Below are 15,471 nucleotides of genomic sequence, written 5' to 3' on the forward strand. Positions count from 1 at the left end.
ATGTGCGAGATGGGAAGTAATAATGAGGGAACGACAGGAAATGGTGACACTGCACTTTGTAGCACTTCAAGTCAGCAGAGTTTATCATAGGTCAGATCTAATGGTGTGTAACAGCCCCAGTGTTACCAAAGGCCTCTGATAAAAATAGAGGCCAGCTTGGGAGGCGGGGAATTCCATAAGGAGGAGGTGTGTGTGTGTGCGTGTGTGTTGAGGGAGACAGAAACAGTGAGGAAAAAAAACCCAGAAACGAGTCACGCGCCAGTCTGTGTCGCCAAGTGCACGCTGTGACACAGAAGCTATGCTGGGGTCAGTAAAAGCCTGCCGTCTCTTGGCACCGAGCGAGCCGCCCTTAAACTCAGGGTGTGTATGTGCGGCTCTGCATGTGTGTGATCAGATGATGTTTCTGTGCCTGCCAATGGGAAATTCCACTGGTGCTCTCCAAGTGATTATCAGCCCAGAAACATGACCTCAAGAATGTCAGCGACTGACTGTAAGAGGTGAACTAATGTACCACGACCTGCGAGTTTTCTTCAGTTAATCCTCAGTCAGCAGCATCCAGCTGGAGAGATGTGGGAGCTCTTTTCCTACAGCTGCCATCCAAGTCTTGAGCAAGGCAGAAAAGCTTGGTGACTCAAATGAAAACACTCTGGTTTCATCAGAAAGTTGAATATTGTTGTGAATATGCAGTGGTTGCGATGGCCATATGACCATGTCTCATAATGTACTCAGCAATAAATGAATAATAAACTGACTCTATATCCAAGTTGAAATTGAGCTTTTCTTTAAAGAATTCCTATATTCCCCATAATTTGCACCAAATTCTGAAATACTTACTTACTTGAAGCCTTAACTTTTCGTGACAAATAATTGCATAATTTTTGTAGTGAGAACATCAGCACAGTCTTTCTTTGAGCAAGCATTTCTTGACCATAAGCAAGAAATATGAGAACCATTAAACCATTAAAATGTGAAAGGGCAACAAGCATGCCAAAACCAATAAGCGTTTGGAATGCTGGAGACACATCCATTCTTTTTTTTTTTTGTTTCCATTTCATACGTGTGCAAAGAATTTGCTTGAATCAAATCATACAGACACATAAAACTAATGTGTGAGGTTGTGTATGTGTGTATGCTCTCTTTCTTTCTTTCTTTCTTTTCATTTACAATCTCATATGAGATTGTAACCGTGAGATCATTGACTTCACAAAGGGAGATTGAGGCTGAAATTGCTTTCCCCCATTCTACATCTGTCCCTAGATGTGTCTGTGGGGCCGCACCTCTGACAATAGAGAAGTGAGACTAACACTTCTCTCTCTTTCTGTCTCTCCCTCCTCCAGGCTGGAGGACTCTCCGCCACAGCCTCCCCGGAAACAGCAGTCGCCCTCAAACAATGGAACAGGTAGGACCCCCGGAGGGACGGAGGGAGGGAAGGAGTTCAGGGAGACTAACAGGAAATGAGTGGGGAAGGAAGACTTTGACGTCTTGCGAGTGTGGGAGTAAATCAAGATTAGTGTGTGTGTGTGTGTGTGTGTGTGTGTGTGTGAGAGAGTGTGCATGCCTATGTGCGCGTACGGATGGGAGGTGGGGATTTAGGATGTGGTGAAGTGCTTGACAGAAACAGCGTAAGTGCTGACCGAGAGGGTTATTCTAGGACATATTGCAGTGTGTTTGTGTGTGTCTGCAGGTGCAGAAAGAAATACACACTTGCATGGGGATTTCTTGTGAGTAATTTGTTGTATCAAGAGCAATCAACAGCAAACTGCATTGAATCATCAAAAGCTCTTCTACTGTGGAGATTAATTGCTGTAGTTACTACAGATCTGCCCTGCTAATGTGAGCGCTATAAGAATGTAAGAAGGTGTGTGTGTTTTGAAATACGTCAGTGAGGGAGCTTGGTAATGCAGTCAGATGGTATTTCTGACATGTGTGTGTTTGAGTGTGTGCTTTGCCTATTTTTGGGCTGAACAGTTTTCATCATAGTTTGACTTCTAATGACCCAGTGACTTTGTGTGTGTGTGTGTGTGTGTGTGTGTGTGTGTGTGTGTGTGTGTGTCATTTTAGAGGGAGAGGGAGAGAGAGACAGAGTGGCTAATTTTGGAAAATGGGTTATGATTGTGGATCACTTCATCTAGGGCAGACATGCCTGTGCTCTAACCAGTGTCGGAGGTGCATGTGGGTGTCTGTTTTTCAGGATGGATTAAGAGAGTGTGTGTGTGTGTGTTTGGGCTGTTTTGCGTGGATAAAAGGACAGAGAGAAAGCGAGTGTAATCGCTCAGGTGAAGGAGAGAGGGTGAACAGAGTGATTTGGGTTAATGGGACTGTGGTTTTAAACTACAGATTAAAATGGTTTCTAACAGAATGTCATCATTGGGACAGAAGTACTTTTGTTCATATTAAATCTGCAGCAGAACAAGCAACCCTGCTCGAGCTTTCATTTTGCCATAATTACACAGTCAAATTTCATTGATAAGACAAACACACAGCATTTATAAAAAAAAAAAAAAAAAAAAAAAAGAGTGCACAGGCAGCTTTTTTTAGCCTCACATTCACTCACTCGCAGTCACTGAGTGTAGCTGCTCAGTACAACCACAGTCAATTAGTGTCAGTTAGTGCATACTGAACAGTCACACCAGAGCAGCTGAGGGCCGGGTTCTTTGCTCAGGGGCACTTCAGCATTATTGATCATTTGTTAAGCTTCATCCCCTTCAATTAATGTTGCCACACCTCTCTTTGTTTCCAGACAGTAAATCAAAAACAGACCTGTTGCTGGCCGACTGAAATGACAGCTGTCGCTAGCAGATTTCATCAGCTGTATCTGACTAGCATAAGCTAATGCGAACACTAACAGGCTATTGGTTGAACACTCGTCTTCAGCTGCCATTTTAATATTCTCACCTGGTTTGTTTGAAACAAATAGCCTGAAGTAGATCTTAAACAGGCACATGGTTGCTATATACCTGCTATAAAAAAGTTCTGTTCTCTGTAGCAGATAAACAGCAGAAGGAGGTCTGGAGTTCGCGGGTGCAGAAGTGGCTGTACGAACGTTTCGGGGTTTACATCGAAGACTTCCGCTTCCAGCCGGAGGAAAGTACGGTGGAGGCCGAGGAACCGCTAAGTGCTAAAAGGTGGGTGAGAGCGGCTCTGGAATAGAACATGAGGTGTCTGTCATCAGGTATTGATTCTGCGGTTGTTCAAGGAGATGTGGAGTCAGACAGCTAGACGGCAGCTGGGGAGCACTAAAGGTGTACAGCCCATCAGCAGCTTTATTAGTTGTGTTTCAGCTGTCAGGACTCAGGACAGGTTTTGTTATTATTATATTATTTTATTTGAAGAGTAGAATCATATTTTAGCCCTTGAATGTGCTGAATGTACTGTATGCACTTTTGACATGCGCTAGCATTGCACTGTAGCTGTCTTTGAATTTTTCAGTATGTTGGCCGCGAGATGAGATGTGTTCAGATCAGGCTTTGTTTCTCACAAAGCGGACAGAGGAAGTTCGAAGCCTCGTTCTCTCTTATTTTCTCTCTTCCTCCTTTCTCTCCTCCTTTGCAAAGACGAGTGAGTCACGGCAGGCTGATGAAAGCCAAAGTGTCACCGCCTCCTCTAGCAAACGAAGAAGCTTTTTATCGTCTGTGTTAAATACGTGAGCATCTGCGTCTGTTCTGACGTTCACTTTTTTTCTGTCTTCCGTGCAGGTTAACAGAAAACATGCGGCGACTCAGTAAGTATTCAAAACACACACAAACAAATAGAGAACTATAATAGTTCCAGTACCACTGGCTTCTGTACATGATTTTCATGAAACACTTACATTTCATTTGAACACACTGAAAGAACCGTTTGACCATCTGTACTCTCTACTGCCTTGAACTCAGTATTGATGATATGGTACCTTTGTATTCGCGCTAAACCACACTGAATATATCTCTTATTTTTCAGAGCGAGGAGCCAGACCTGTCACCAACTTCTTAAGGAACCTCTCCGCCTTATCTAATTGGCACTCCGTCTACACCTCAGCTATTGCCTTCATTGTGAGTGTGCACTTTTCTCACTCAATTTCTAATGCAGTATTATTGTTGATGTTTGTGCTGTCTCTAGGAATTACTTGTCAATAAGACTGTGATATATTACTTTTGAGTAACAGCGAGCTTTAATGGACAAAAAGGGATCGGCTGATGAACCCATTTGGTTGTACATGACAGTTTCTGCTCCACCGTGACAGATTACAGCGGTTCTGCCAAAGACTGTAGAAACCTAATCAGATCTTCATTAATGTCCAGTTAGTGATTAAGCTAAATTATCTTCAACCCATTGATTGTGGCTATACACGCCAAGGCCATCTTGAGAAGATCCTGCTCTAGTGTTGACAGGTGACATTAATGCATCTTCCACCAGCATTTTATGGGGCAAAATGAAATGCTTCACATCAGGGGCTTAAATCATCATTAAGGGAATCTTTATGTTCATCTTGTCATCAGTTTGTCTTCCTGTCATACATACAGCCACATAGTTTTTCTTGTCAAATAAAGTCAGTGTTATGAATGATATACCACTCTGCTGTAAGAGTGGCAGCTAAAAAAATACTTGTAAATGTATACAAATTAGGACTTTCCAGCCAGGGTGGATAAGCCGCAGTTCCAAACGAGTCAGTTCATCAACTCATTCACTTGAAAATCAGATAATGCAGCTGCATTATGGATCGAAAGTATTCAAATATTTGAATCAATCTGAATGAATGACAATATGAATGTGAGCTGCAGCTCTGTTAATCTGTTATAATAAATGTTAAAATAAATAAACCAAATGTTAAGCTGCCTTATATTGTGCTGTGTTGCCTTTTGCCTGCAGATCTACATGAATGCTGCTTGGCATGGCTGGGCCATTCCCATGTTACTCTTCCTGGCTATCCTGCGCTTGTCCTTAAATTACCTCATCGCCAGGTAAATACACGTCTCCTCAGTGGACCGTCAGATATTAGAGAAGCAGCCACTGTGCCAGTTTTTACTATGAGGTCCCTACTGCTGCCAGTTTACTGTGTGCTTTGTATAATAAAACCCTATTAAACTTGACTACTGAGGCCACAGCTGTGCTATCTGTGAGCAGATGTACACTGTGGACCTCCCACATAAAAACATGAACGTACAGCATATGTGTGTTGATAATAACGGGCAGATTTTTGAAACATGCACAAGCCTGTAGTCATGATGGAGACAGTACAGGAAACAAGGTCAGCTCCTGCTCGTGCTCACAGCTGCACACACATGCTGTAAACAGAAATTCCGTCATATAAACATCATGATCAGAATGAATTGAGGTCACATCAGTGTGCGTTAGATGTTTGTCTCGATGTCGGAGTCACAAGCTTGAAGAGTAGTTTGTTGGTCTAATATCATTCAAACAAAACACCTCATAAAAAAATTTGCATTATTTACATCTTTTTCCTGTTTTCCAGAGGTTGGAGGATCCAGTGGAGCATTGTGCCTGAGGTCTCTGAACCCATGGTAGGACAGCTCCCCACTTCCTGTTTCTCTGCTTCCTGCTTCTGTGTGTTTGGAGGAAAATGTGCATCAGGAGGGAGGTAAAGACGTAGTCCTATTAACTTTTCTCCTTGTTTACGCAGGAGCCTCCGAAGGAAGACTTGACTGTATCTGAGAAGTTCCAGCTCGTACTTGACGTTGCACAAAAAGCCCAGGTACAACACGGCTCATCCTGCTCCTCACATACGCACAGTTAATGAAATGGGACCGGTTCATACATTGCTTAAACTCTCCTTCCAGAACCTATTTGGTAAGATGGCAGACGTATTGGAGAAGATCAAGAAGTGAGTAAAAGGAAATTGTTGTTTTTTTTATAACTGCTGTGGTCAATATGCAACTAGTGTTAAAGTTAAACAGTAAACATTAAAGTACTCCATTTTATTTCTTTTCTTCCTCCTCTGTGTGTGTGTATGTGTGCATTTATCTGTCAGCCTGTTCATGTGGGTGCAGCCGGAGAGCACCCGGAAACTTTACATCTGCCTGTGGGTGGCTTTCATCACCTCCTGCGTCCTGCCGTACAAACTAATGGGCTTCATGATTGGTGAGAGACACACACGCTCCCAGACAAAGCCTCATCATTGTGACATACTGTGCACACTGCATCGACCTTTGAAAGAGTGCAAATATTTATACTCAAACAAATGCATTCATACGGCTTCGTAACTTTGGTCCCTCTCCCTGTGAGAGACAGCTGCAGGCTGTTGGCATGCCTATCTCATAAAATCTCCTATTTCTCGTACACAAAGTGTCTCCAAAGTGCTGTTGGCTTGTACATTCTTGGAAGATGCTGAGAGCAAAAATAATTGTTGGCACAAAGGCTATGTTCATTCAGTCAGCTAAGTACAGTTGTCACTATTCACATGAGCTCTAAATACATTTCTCTACACTGTAAATGATTAAAAATGATGTTCTGTAACCAGATGTCTGTGTCATCCAGATCATTGATATCCACAGAGTGTTGAATCAAGGACGAGGCCTTCGAACTGGGTGGTGGTTATCAAACTCATTGACACCACCTGGTTCTCAAGTGCTTCTGGCTGTTGTAACGGCAGTCACTGGAGTCACCTGAGGCCAAGTGCAGATGGCTGTTAGATCTCGTGGGAAGGGATGCTCTGTAACCAGATTTCACAGGAAGTCGCTACCAAATTTGAGAGTTAGGTAGCAGCACGGCTTTGTGGTATGTTAGTCGATACGGATGGTTGCTGGTCAACTTTGGTGCACACTGAAATATCTCGAGAACTACTTGATGGATTGCCAGGAAATTTTTTTGACAGACATTTGTTACTCAGAGGGAGAGTCCGGCTGACTTTGATCCCCTGACGTTAGCTCTCGTGCCGCTGTGAGGTTGATGTTTGTGGTTCTGAGTGAAATCTTGCAAAAACTACTCGATTGCCATGAAATCTGATTCAAATATTGAAGTCCGCCACAGAATAAATTGGAACGAAACAAGTAGTGTCCCAACTTTTTTGAATTCAGGGTTGTACAAGCATTTTGATGGTGTGAGCAGTTTAAATAAGTGTGTGTTTTTTGTCAGCGTGCAGGGATAACACTACTCAAAGTCATTGTTGGCTACCACATTCAGCATTTTTGGTGTTTAGTAATTCTCACAGTTATTCATGTGCTGTCCTTGGTTGCTCCAAGTTACTTTAGAGAAGTGACTCAGTTAGTGCACACTCTCCCCATTTGACCCTGCTCTGAGCTCTTTTCAACATTTTTTATTAAAAAAATTTGAACTGTGGAAGAATTTGAAGGATACAAATATGTGCACCATGAATGGTACTGAGGTTTAAAATGATTAAAGGCCTTGAACTGAAAACTGGAAGGCATTAAAAAAGAAGGTTATTTTAGCACAAGATAAAGAGGAAGTTACAGTTTTCCACTGCCTTTTGTCCCCGACAACAGTGCCGGACAAGATTTGGTTGATAACCTCGTCCTCCACGTGCTTTTTCATCTCTTCATCCAGTGTTTGTTCTCTCCCTTCCTTGCCCTCTCTCCTCCAGGCCTGTACGCCGGTATCAAGTTCTTCATCATAGACTTCCTGTTTAAGAGCTGTCCGAAGCTGCGGGACAAGTACGACACGCCCTACATCGTGTGGAACAGCCTTCCCACAGACCCCCAGCTCAAAGAGAGGACCAACGCTACTGTGTCCCGACGGGTGAGGGCGCAGAAGCACATACACACTGTGCACAGCTGTGTCAGCTCTTTGCTGTCTCCTCCTTTAGTGCCTCCTCTCCGCTTTCTTAATGTAACACTCAAGCAACACACACAGACCAAACAAAATCAAAATGATACTCAATACCGTTTTGGATACCATGGAAGAAGGGGGGAAAAAAGACCTAGGCACACCAAAATAAGACTTTTTTGCACACATGACATTTCATGTCGTTTGTAGATTGCAAAGACCGTTAAACATTGATACATCTGTATTGAGAGAGATTGGTGGAGACCATCCTTCAGCTGTAGCTCAGATTGAATCTTTGATGTTGGCACGTGTCAGTCTACCCTCCCACCTCTCCCTGACCCCCTGTGGTAGGGCAGAAAGAGAAAAGAGACGAATAAAATATCAAAATATCACCCCTCCTGTCAATAATACATGACATCTCAGCCACTCGCCGTCACGATGTGCCCTGGACACTACCGCAAAAAGTATATGTGTGTGAGCATGTGCGTGCGTGCCTTTGCTGTGTCACAGGTGTACTCTGTCGTTTCTCTCTCTCAGCTCTCTGGCACTGAGAAGGTAGGGACTCTGGTGTGTCTCCCTTTGGTTCCCGTATTGCGCCTGGGTGTGCCGCAAGCTCACCTCAAAGCGTGTGTGTGCGTGTGAGATCGTGTGCAATGTGTGACACACCTCGGGACTGGCCGTCTGTGTTTGTGGACAGAATGGATCAAAATGTCACAATAATAACAATTTAGACTGTAATTTCAAAATGGGTTTGATTTGAATCATTATCATACATGTTTTTTCACACTATATTGAATTATTTCATCCACATGTAAACTTTTAACAGATTGTTGATGTTTTGATCCATTCACATAGATGCTCTGTGAGAAGTAGCGGTGTGTTTACGGAATAGTTAAAGTACCCATAGAGTAGCCCCTTGACCACTGTAATTTAGCACTAGCTCATTAAATCCTTCCTGTTCTCCATTACATGTTGTAGTTAACCCTAAAATGTAATTGCCCTGTTACTGAAACACTTGTGTGGAGAGGACTGAACAACAAAAGGATCCCTCTGACTAAAACATGTAAATCAGGATATATTTTTAGCCTAATTATATATATATTTTCCCACAAACTAACATCCATTTTTTGCCTATAAACTGTTGCTATGTATGCTGAGTGAATGATGGCCTCACTCTCTGCTTTGCACGTCACAGCTAAGCCTGCTGCAAACAAGTGCACATGCAGAGAAGCACATAACGCAGGACTGAGAGTGGAGCTGTTTCAGTTTTGGCCACTTTTCTCAGTAGCTCTGGGAACATGCAGTCCCATTGGATGGTACCACCGAATGTGTAGAGATACTTGATTTTAAATATGTCTCCCTGTCCTTCCTCTTTTCCCTCATCACCACAATATCTTCTTTCCCTCCTAACTGTCTTCCTCCTTTCCCACGTGCCCTTTTTGTCTCCTTCATGGTGATATTTCTTTGACTTCCGTCCTCCCGTCATCCTGTCTGTTTTTTTTTTTGTTTTTTTTTTTCCTGTCTCCCCCTCCTTTCCTGCTTTGCCTCCTCCTCCTCCTCCTCCTCCTCTGTCTGTTTCCAGGTTCAGCCGGTGGTTTCTCGGAGCAGCCTCGCCACTGTCCCATGCGGGGTGAGCAGAGAGGAGGAGACAGGTCGCTCCCACAGCACCAAGAAGGGAGCCTTTCATGAGATCTTCAACCTGCAGGAGTCAGAGCGCCCTCTGGCGGGTGAGGGGACTTCCTGCAGCATTTTCATTTGCACTCAGCATACAAAATGCACAATTTCTGCATTGCATTTTGCGCAATTCAGGTCTCATTCACAATAGTCGGTGATTTAAAGTTAGAGATGCTTAATCCACCTCTGTGGTTGTGAAAATCTCTGTTCCTCAGGTTTGTCACTGGTTCTGCAAACCGCGTTCTCACTGTTCTCGGCCTTGTTTGTTTTCAGTGTGTGAGAACGGCTGGAGGTGCTGCCTCATAAACAGAGACAGGAAGATGCCCACAGACTACATCAGGAACGGAGTGCTCTACGTCACAGAGAAGTAAGTGGGGCATCTTCTCTCCGGAGAACATCTTTTCTCATTAAATCTCTGACTGCATGAGAGGGAAACGAGCTATTCTTCCAGGGTGGCACAGAGAGGAGGAACAGGTGACAATTCAGGCCAATGGGTTCGTGGTTTTAACTACCTGAAAAGGGTCTTTAGTAAGAGCTGCACCGTGTCCTCCCTCCCTGTCTCTGTGTCAGTCAGTCAGCAGTGGATCAAGTAGGACAGCCCCCCTCCTGAGAATATCTCTAACTGACAAGAAGTCCATTCAGTTTGTCGTCTGTTTTGCCTGCCTGCTTGTTTTTCCTCAAGCAGTTTTCTCTCTCTCTTCCTGTCCATCAGTTATCTGTGCTTTGAGAGCTCCAGCTCCAGATCCAGCTCCTCCAAGAAGAATAAAGTTATCAAGCTGGTGGACATCACTGACATACAGAAGGTAACCGCTGTTTGAACGAGGGCCAGGAAAGGTCATTGTTGATTCCATAGAAATTGTACCTCACTGTATGTTTATGTACAGTTAAAAAAAAAATAATGCCCCTCTTGTTTTTCTGAACCCCTCCAGTACAAAGTGCTGTCAGTCCTACCAGGAAGTGGGATGGGTATCTCTATAGCCACTCCTTCCACTCAGAAGGTACAGTACAGATTCATTCTGCACACTGAAGCTCAAACATGCAAGTCAAGTAACAATAAGCAAAACATATATTTGAGTGGAGATAGAAACCTCCATAAGTAGTGGCCAGATTACAAGTAAATACTACATGAGATGAACAATTCTGTGCACATATTTTAGCAGCTAGAGCAGGTGAGATGTGGATATTAATGTCCAAGCATTTGTGTTCCCTCCAGCCATTGGTGTTTGGTGCCATGATCCACAGAGACGAGGCTTTCGAGGCCATCTTCACCCAGTACATGAAGATCATGACCACCACCAAGCCACCAGCCAGTGCAGAGCTCTAGACAGCCTGCATCCCAGCAACACATCTCCTTACTGGGCTAAAGTCTGGGGCGCATCCTGAGATTCATCTGGACTGGAAGATACTTTAAGAAAAACACCACACTCCTCTGCTCTGCTCCTCCTCCTCTTGCGATGGGCGTCGGCTTCCTCGTCGATGGTCATCGAGCAGCTTCGATTGGTGGATTTCCCGTTTAGGTCACGCCGGAGTGGATGTGCGGGCATGTCAGCGACATGTCTGCGTAGATGGGATTAGTTGCAGCACACTTTTTTTTGGGTGTCGGATAATGAACAAAATCCGCTAACTGCTTGTGGGAGGAGTGAGGATCGCTGTGGTTTTTATCAATCAGCAGAAGGCTGGCGAGGGGGCTGGTTCTCCTCTTCCACCCGACTGACTGGCTGACTGGTTTCCTGACTTACTTGTTTCTGTGTTTGCATGTGTGAGTGTGTGTGTGGGCCAATATTAAGCGCTTAAATTGCGTCAAGTGGCTCCATTTTTCCTCTTTACCCTTCAGTCAGTGGAGTAACTTTTATTGTGGTAGGACGATTTCAGGACATCCTGACTGTAAAATCATGAAACAACTAGAAGACAAACAACAGGTTATCTCAACTGCCAGACATCTGTAGGAACAAATCTCTACGTTTTAGCTATCAATCAGTGCAAAAACAACCATTGATGTTGAAATATTTAGCTGATCGGTGCCTCGTGGCATAGCCCAACAAAATGATAGTGTGAATGTGGTCAGTGTTTTTTTTTTTTTTTTTTTTTTTTTAAAATGTGCATTAGCTGTGAAAATGTCAGATCGCCATTTGACTGACACAGAGCCTTTATGTTAGTTTACATCGCTGCTGTCTAACTCTTTTCCTCTTCTTTCTAGACGCACCGTTCAGCAGCGACGGCGTGTTTTAGTCGTCTTTAACGAGCAGAAAACGTACGCGTTCGGCATTCGCTTCCGTGTTTATAGATGTGCGTCTGTGAAACGTGTAGGGGTGTTTTTTTTTTGTTTGTTTGTTTCTTTTTCAAAAATGCCTTTCTTTTTGAAAAACGTCTTTGTAACAAAACAGCCTTTGGGATGAGTCACCGGTGGTCCTGGAGCTGCCGATTGTGTCCGAGACGAGAGCACAAGCACTGTTAGATGCTTCAAACACTGACTGCCATTTGTAGCTGTGTCACAATGGAGAACATAGCCTCCCGTGTCAAGCTTCTCTTTTTGAGGCACAATCTGTACATAGAGAGAAAGATTCCCCTTTTCTTTTCCCCATCAACGGTATCCTCCCTGCACTTTAGTAGGATGTTAACGGGAGTTCCTGACGTGTATGTTAAGCAGTCAGTGTTAGCAAATAGTTCCAAAGCTACCCGTCACGTCCGATGGCGTCTCTCTTCTGTCTGGCTACGTGAGCCAGCGCGGATCACCTCCCGCAGGTCTCAGTGCAGCACGAACGCGGTCCGAGCACATTGTATTAACACCGGATTCGATGTCTGCCGCAGCCAGACAGACAACCTTCAGACTGACATGACAGAAGAAGGTACTTTGACTTGAAAACGAAACCACTCTCACATCACGGCGCCTCAAACATGAAAATGTTGACGCATTTCAGCATTTAAAACCGAAACCTGATCGTCCAAGAGAGTGCAGAAATATCCATTAAATGTCTCCTCCTGATTGGGTAATCTAACTTGCACATATGCACAGCTGGTCAAGCAGTTATATAAATTCTAGATTTGTTAGTGTAAGTCCTTTTTTTTCTGAAAACCAGGATTATGAGCTATGAAAACATCCGAAATTGTTCCCTTTTTCCGTGTTTACTTATTTCACAGCAGTCTGTGAAGTATGTGGACGTTCTCGAGCGAGCAGAAAACTTCAGCGTCACTTTATTTTAAGACACTGTTTGTGAGATTAAAGCTGGTCTTTACTCTTCAATGTGTAGAAAACATAATGCCAAACCTCAACAGACACTTCGGTGTGTTTTGTGAATTGAGTGGAGGTAGCAGATGGGACTGGAGGCCATGACTTCTCTTCAGATTTTAGCGTGAGAGACAGTAGAGTAGCTTTCCCGTATGCCCAGCAGCACAAGCTTCAGTTTCCTTGTAAATCGTACAAAACACTGTTCGAAGGGAGACCTTGACATTTCAGTATTTACTGTCATTCTGGTTATTTTTCTCTCACTCTTTTCTAGTTGAACAGTCCACCAGTCGCGTCACTGAAAACCAGAGGATTATTCTCTGCTCTCTTTAGACTAAACACGTCAAGGTGTCTCTGAAAGTCTACACAAGTCCTCTTATCATCATTACCAATTCGAATGCGCTGAGCTGGATATGAAGTTGCTGGAGAAGCAATGGACCAGTTCAAGGAACCACTTTATTATTTCTAGCTCAAACTCATTTCAAATGGATGTTTTTCTTTGACATCCATTTGTATGACTTGGCCTGTTATGACCAGGCTGCCTTCCCTGACATGGATTTTCTATTTTTGTTGAGGAATGAATTTGATCCATGACCCGGGGAAACCTGTTGGATATTAGAGCAGGCGAAAAAGAAGTGAACGCTGTCTCACTGTGTGATCGGATGGCTCGTCGCAGTCTCGCAGCTTTTACCTGAAGCCTTTTTGTAATCTGTTAACTCTGAAAACCAGCTCTCTGGGGGGGTCTGGGAGACCTCGACAGGGCTGCTCTCAGATAAAGCACAGAATGTATCATGTTCTAAACGTCTAGGATTTTTTTTTTTTCTTTTGCCAAATCTTGTTTTCTGTCTGCCATATTCTGCCTACGCTCATGTTTACAGAAGGTTGTAAAAATTAATTTGTTGTCGTTTTGTTTTTTTTAAAACCCAGTTTGAATTCCTTTGACTCCGGAGTTATGAAGACTGGACTGCTGTTCTTGAATTAACGTCTCAGCTCTCATTGGCTCTGCACCACTCACATGACTATTTCTGCTCACCTTCTAACCAATAGGAAACTGAAATCATAGTGACAACAAGAGCAGTATTTCAAACCTCATGCAGCATGTAAATTGTCATATCCAACATCCCAGTACTTGGTTACCGTGTAGTGTCATTTGCAGTAAAAACACAGGCTTCATACAGAGCAGAGATGGTCATGGTGGACTGAAAGGGCAACATCAGTGTTTTTGACCTTTAGCTTGTCCATTGTGACTTGAAGAGTGAAGAGAAAGGCGGAAATAAAACAAAAGTTTGATTCACATTGTTTTTTTTTTTTTAATGAAATAAAATGTGTGCACTCCTATTGCTGTTAGGCAGAAAGATGAGAGTGAGATGAGAAGTTTGATACCAGACATGCCTGTATGGTAAATAAGCAGCTGCTTAGCTAAGATTAACTTAGCTTAGCTTAGCTTAGCACAGATTTTGTTCCCTCTGGACAGAGCCAGGCCAGCCGTTTCCAGTCTTTATGATATTTATTTTCTGCTGGCTGTACGTCGATATTTACTGGAGAGGTGGAAATTATGAATCACAATGCTGATTCAAATCTTCTTTCATTTCAAAGATCTGAAGTCACTGTTCACTTTTTTCGAAACGAATTAATTTCACCACTATTAAAATGCACTTAAGCACAAACATCAAGAGTCTTGACTACAGCACTTTATAAAGTGAAACCTTCATTATCATGTTTAAATCATATTGGTTGAGTTAATAATGATTATTTTGTGAGCAGACAACAACCACACTTTTAACCTGTGAAGGCCTAGGTCTTATGGGAAATCGTGTTCATTAAAGGTCATTATAAACAGAAATCTTAAAAACAAACAAGCAACTGATTATTGTTAAAGTGGTATCAATCTTCTCATGTAACTCTGCAAGACAGCAATTATAATCATTATTATCATATTTCCCAAAATGCTGAAATATTCCTTTAATGTTACAAATGGTAAGTTGCACATAATGACTGCCATACTGTGTAGCTCAAGGACAGTTGGAGGATGTAGCTGCTGGTGCAGGTGACAGGGACCTCGTCAAAAACAGTGATGTTGTCCTCTCAAGGTCCCCTACATTTAAGCTGGTGTCCTCGCTGTTGTATTAAATCTGTAGTTCCTCTAACTGTGTGTAAATGTTAATTAAGGGTTTTCCAAAAAGCATTTCCAGCGATCCACGCTGAGTGTACAATGCAAACTGTACCAGGGCTCCTGTCTCAATTGGACAGTTTACAAATGAATTGTCTGGAGGCTGCAAACGGCCTGAATCTGACTGATAGAAGTGATTTAAAAAAGTGAAATACTAAAAAAAAAAAAATCTCAAGGATTCAGTCCTGTTTTATGGACTGAGACATTACTCTTAAGACTTGGTACAGCCAGTGAATTGAAGCCCAAGTGGAACTGGGAAACACTGCAGTCATTACAAGGAATTAATTTGTCATCTGTGACAGTCGCTATAATGACTTCCTCTTTTTTCTCCCCCTTTTTTTTGTCGAAGAGGAATTTGTATACAAATGATTGACATGTACAGTGAAGAAAACAAAAACCACTGGGTTTTTAAAAAGACGTGTCTATTGTAAAGGATAATGTGATGTACATTTTTTAATTTAAGTAAATGAATTTAAGGTATTCTGCTCTTGTCTCTGTCTTCTTTTTGTTCACGATTTAAGCTCCACAATGACTTCACTCTGAGTCAGACTGACTCCAAGCTGCAGTACCTCTACTTGTCCACGTGAGGTCACTGTGAGACCTTGTATGGTGACTAATCAGCTGGGAGAGAGATCAACTTTTGCTTTACTTGACAGGGGGAGCTGCTCAAGTACATTTCAGTGTT

General features: G+C 43.0%; 1 protein-coding gene across 2 annotated transcripts in view; it reads left to right on the forward strand.

The window, feature by feature from the left end:
• Positions 1 to 15,266, forward strand: part of gramd4a (GRAM domain containing 4a) — a 43,156-nt gene extending 27,890 nt beyond the window's left edge. Inside the window, exons 5-19 of one of the 2 annotated variants that reach the window (XM_076721959.1) lie at positions 1,338 to 1,399; positions 2,987 to 3,125; positions 3,696 to 3,721; positions 3,940 to 4,031; positions 4,849 to 4,940; positions 5,453 to 5,501; positions 5,621 to 5,692; positions 5,778 to 5,821; positions 5,969 to 6,078; positions 7,538 to 7,692; positions 9,302 to 9,446; positions 9,667 to 9,760; positions 10,106 to 10,196; positions 10,323 to 10,391; positions 10,607 to 15,266. In XM_076721959.1, the coding sequence (XP_076578074.1) occupies positions 1,338 to 1,399; positions 2,987 to 3,125; positions 3,696 to 3,721; positions 3,940 to 4,031; positions 4,849 to 4,940; positions 5,453 to 5,501; positions 5,621 to 5,692; positions 5,778 to 5,821; positions 5,969 to 6,078; positions 7,538 to 7,692; positions 9,302 to 9,446; positions 9,667 to 9,760; positions 10,106 to 10,196; positions 10,323 to 10,391; positions 10,607 to 10,717 (1,351 nt within the window). In that variant the 3' untranslated portion in view covers positions 10,718 to 15,266. The remainder of the gene's footprint in view (positions 1 to 1,337; positions 1,400 to 2,986; positions 3,126 to 3,695; positions 3,722 to 3,939; positions 4,032 to 4,848; positions 4,941 to 5,452; positions 5,502 to 5,620; positions 5,693 to 5,777; positions 5,822 to 5,968; positions 6,079 to 7,537; positions 7,693 to 9,301; positions 9,447 to 9,666; positions 9,761 to 10,105; positions 10,197 to 10,322; positions 10,392 to 10,606) is intronic. The other variant, XM_076721960.1, reaches the window with a different exon arrangement.
• Positions 15,267 to 15,471: the final 205 nt, after the last annotated feature.

This window comes from Chaetodon auriga, chromosome 22, assembly GCF_051107435.1.
Source record: "Chaetodon auriga isolate fChaAug3 chromosome 22, fChaAug3.hap1, whole genome shotgun sequence".
In the NCBI taxonomy this organism is placed as follows: Eukaryota; Metazoa; Chordata; class Actinopteri; order Chaetodontiformes; family Chaetodontidae; genus Chaetodon; species Chaetodon auriga.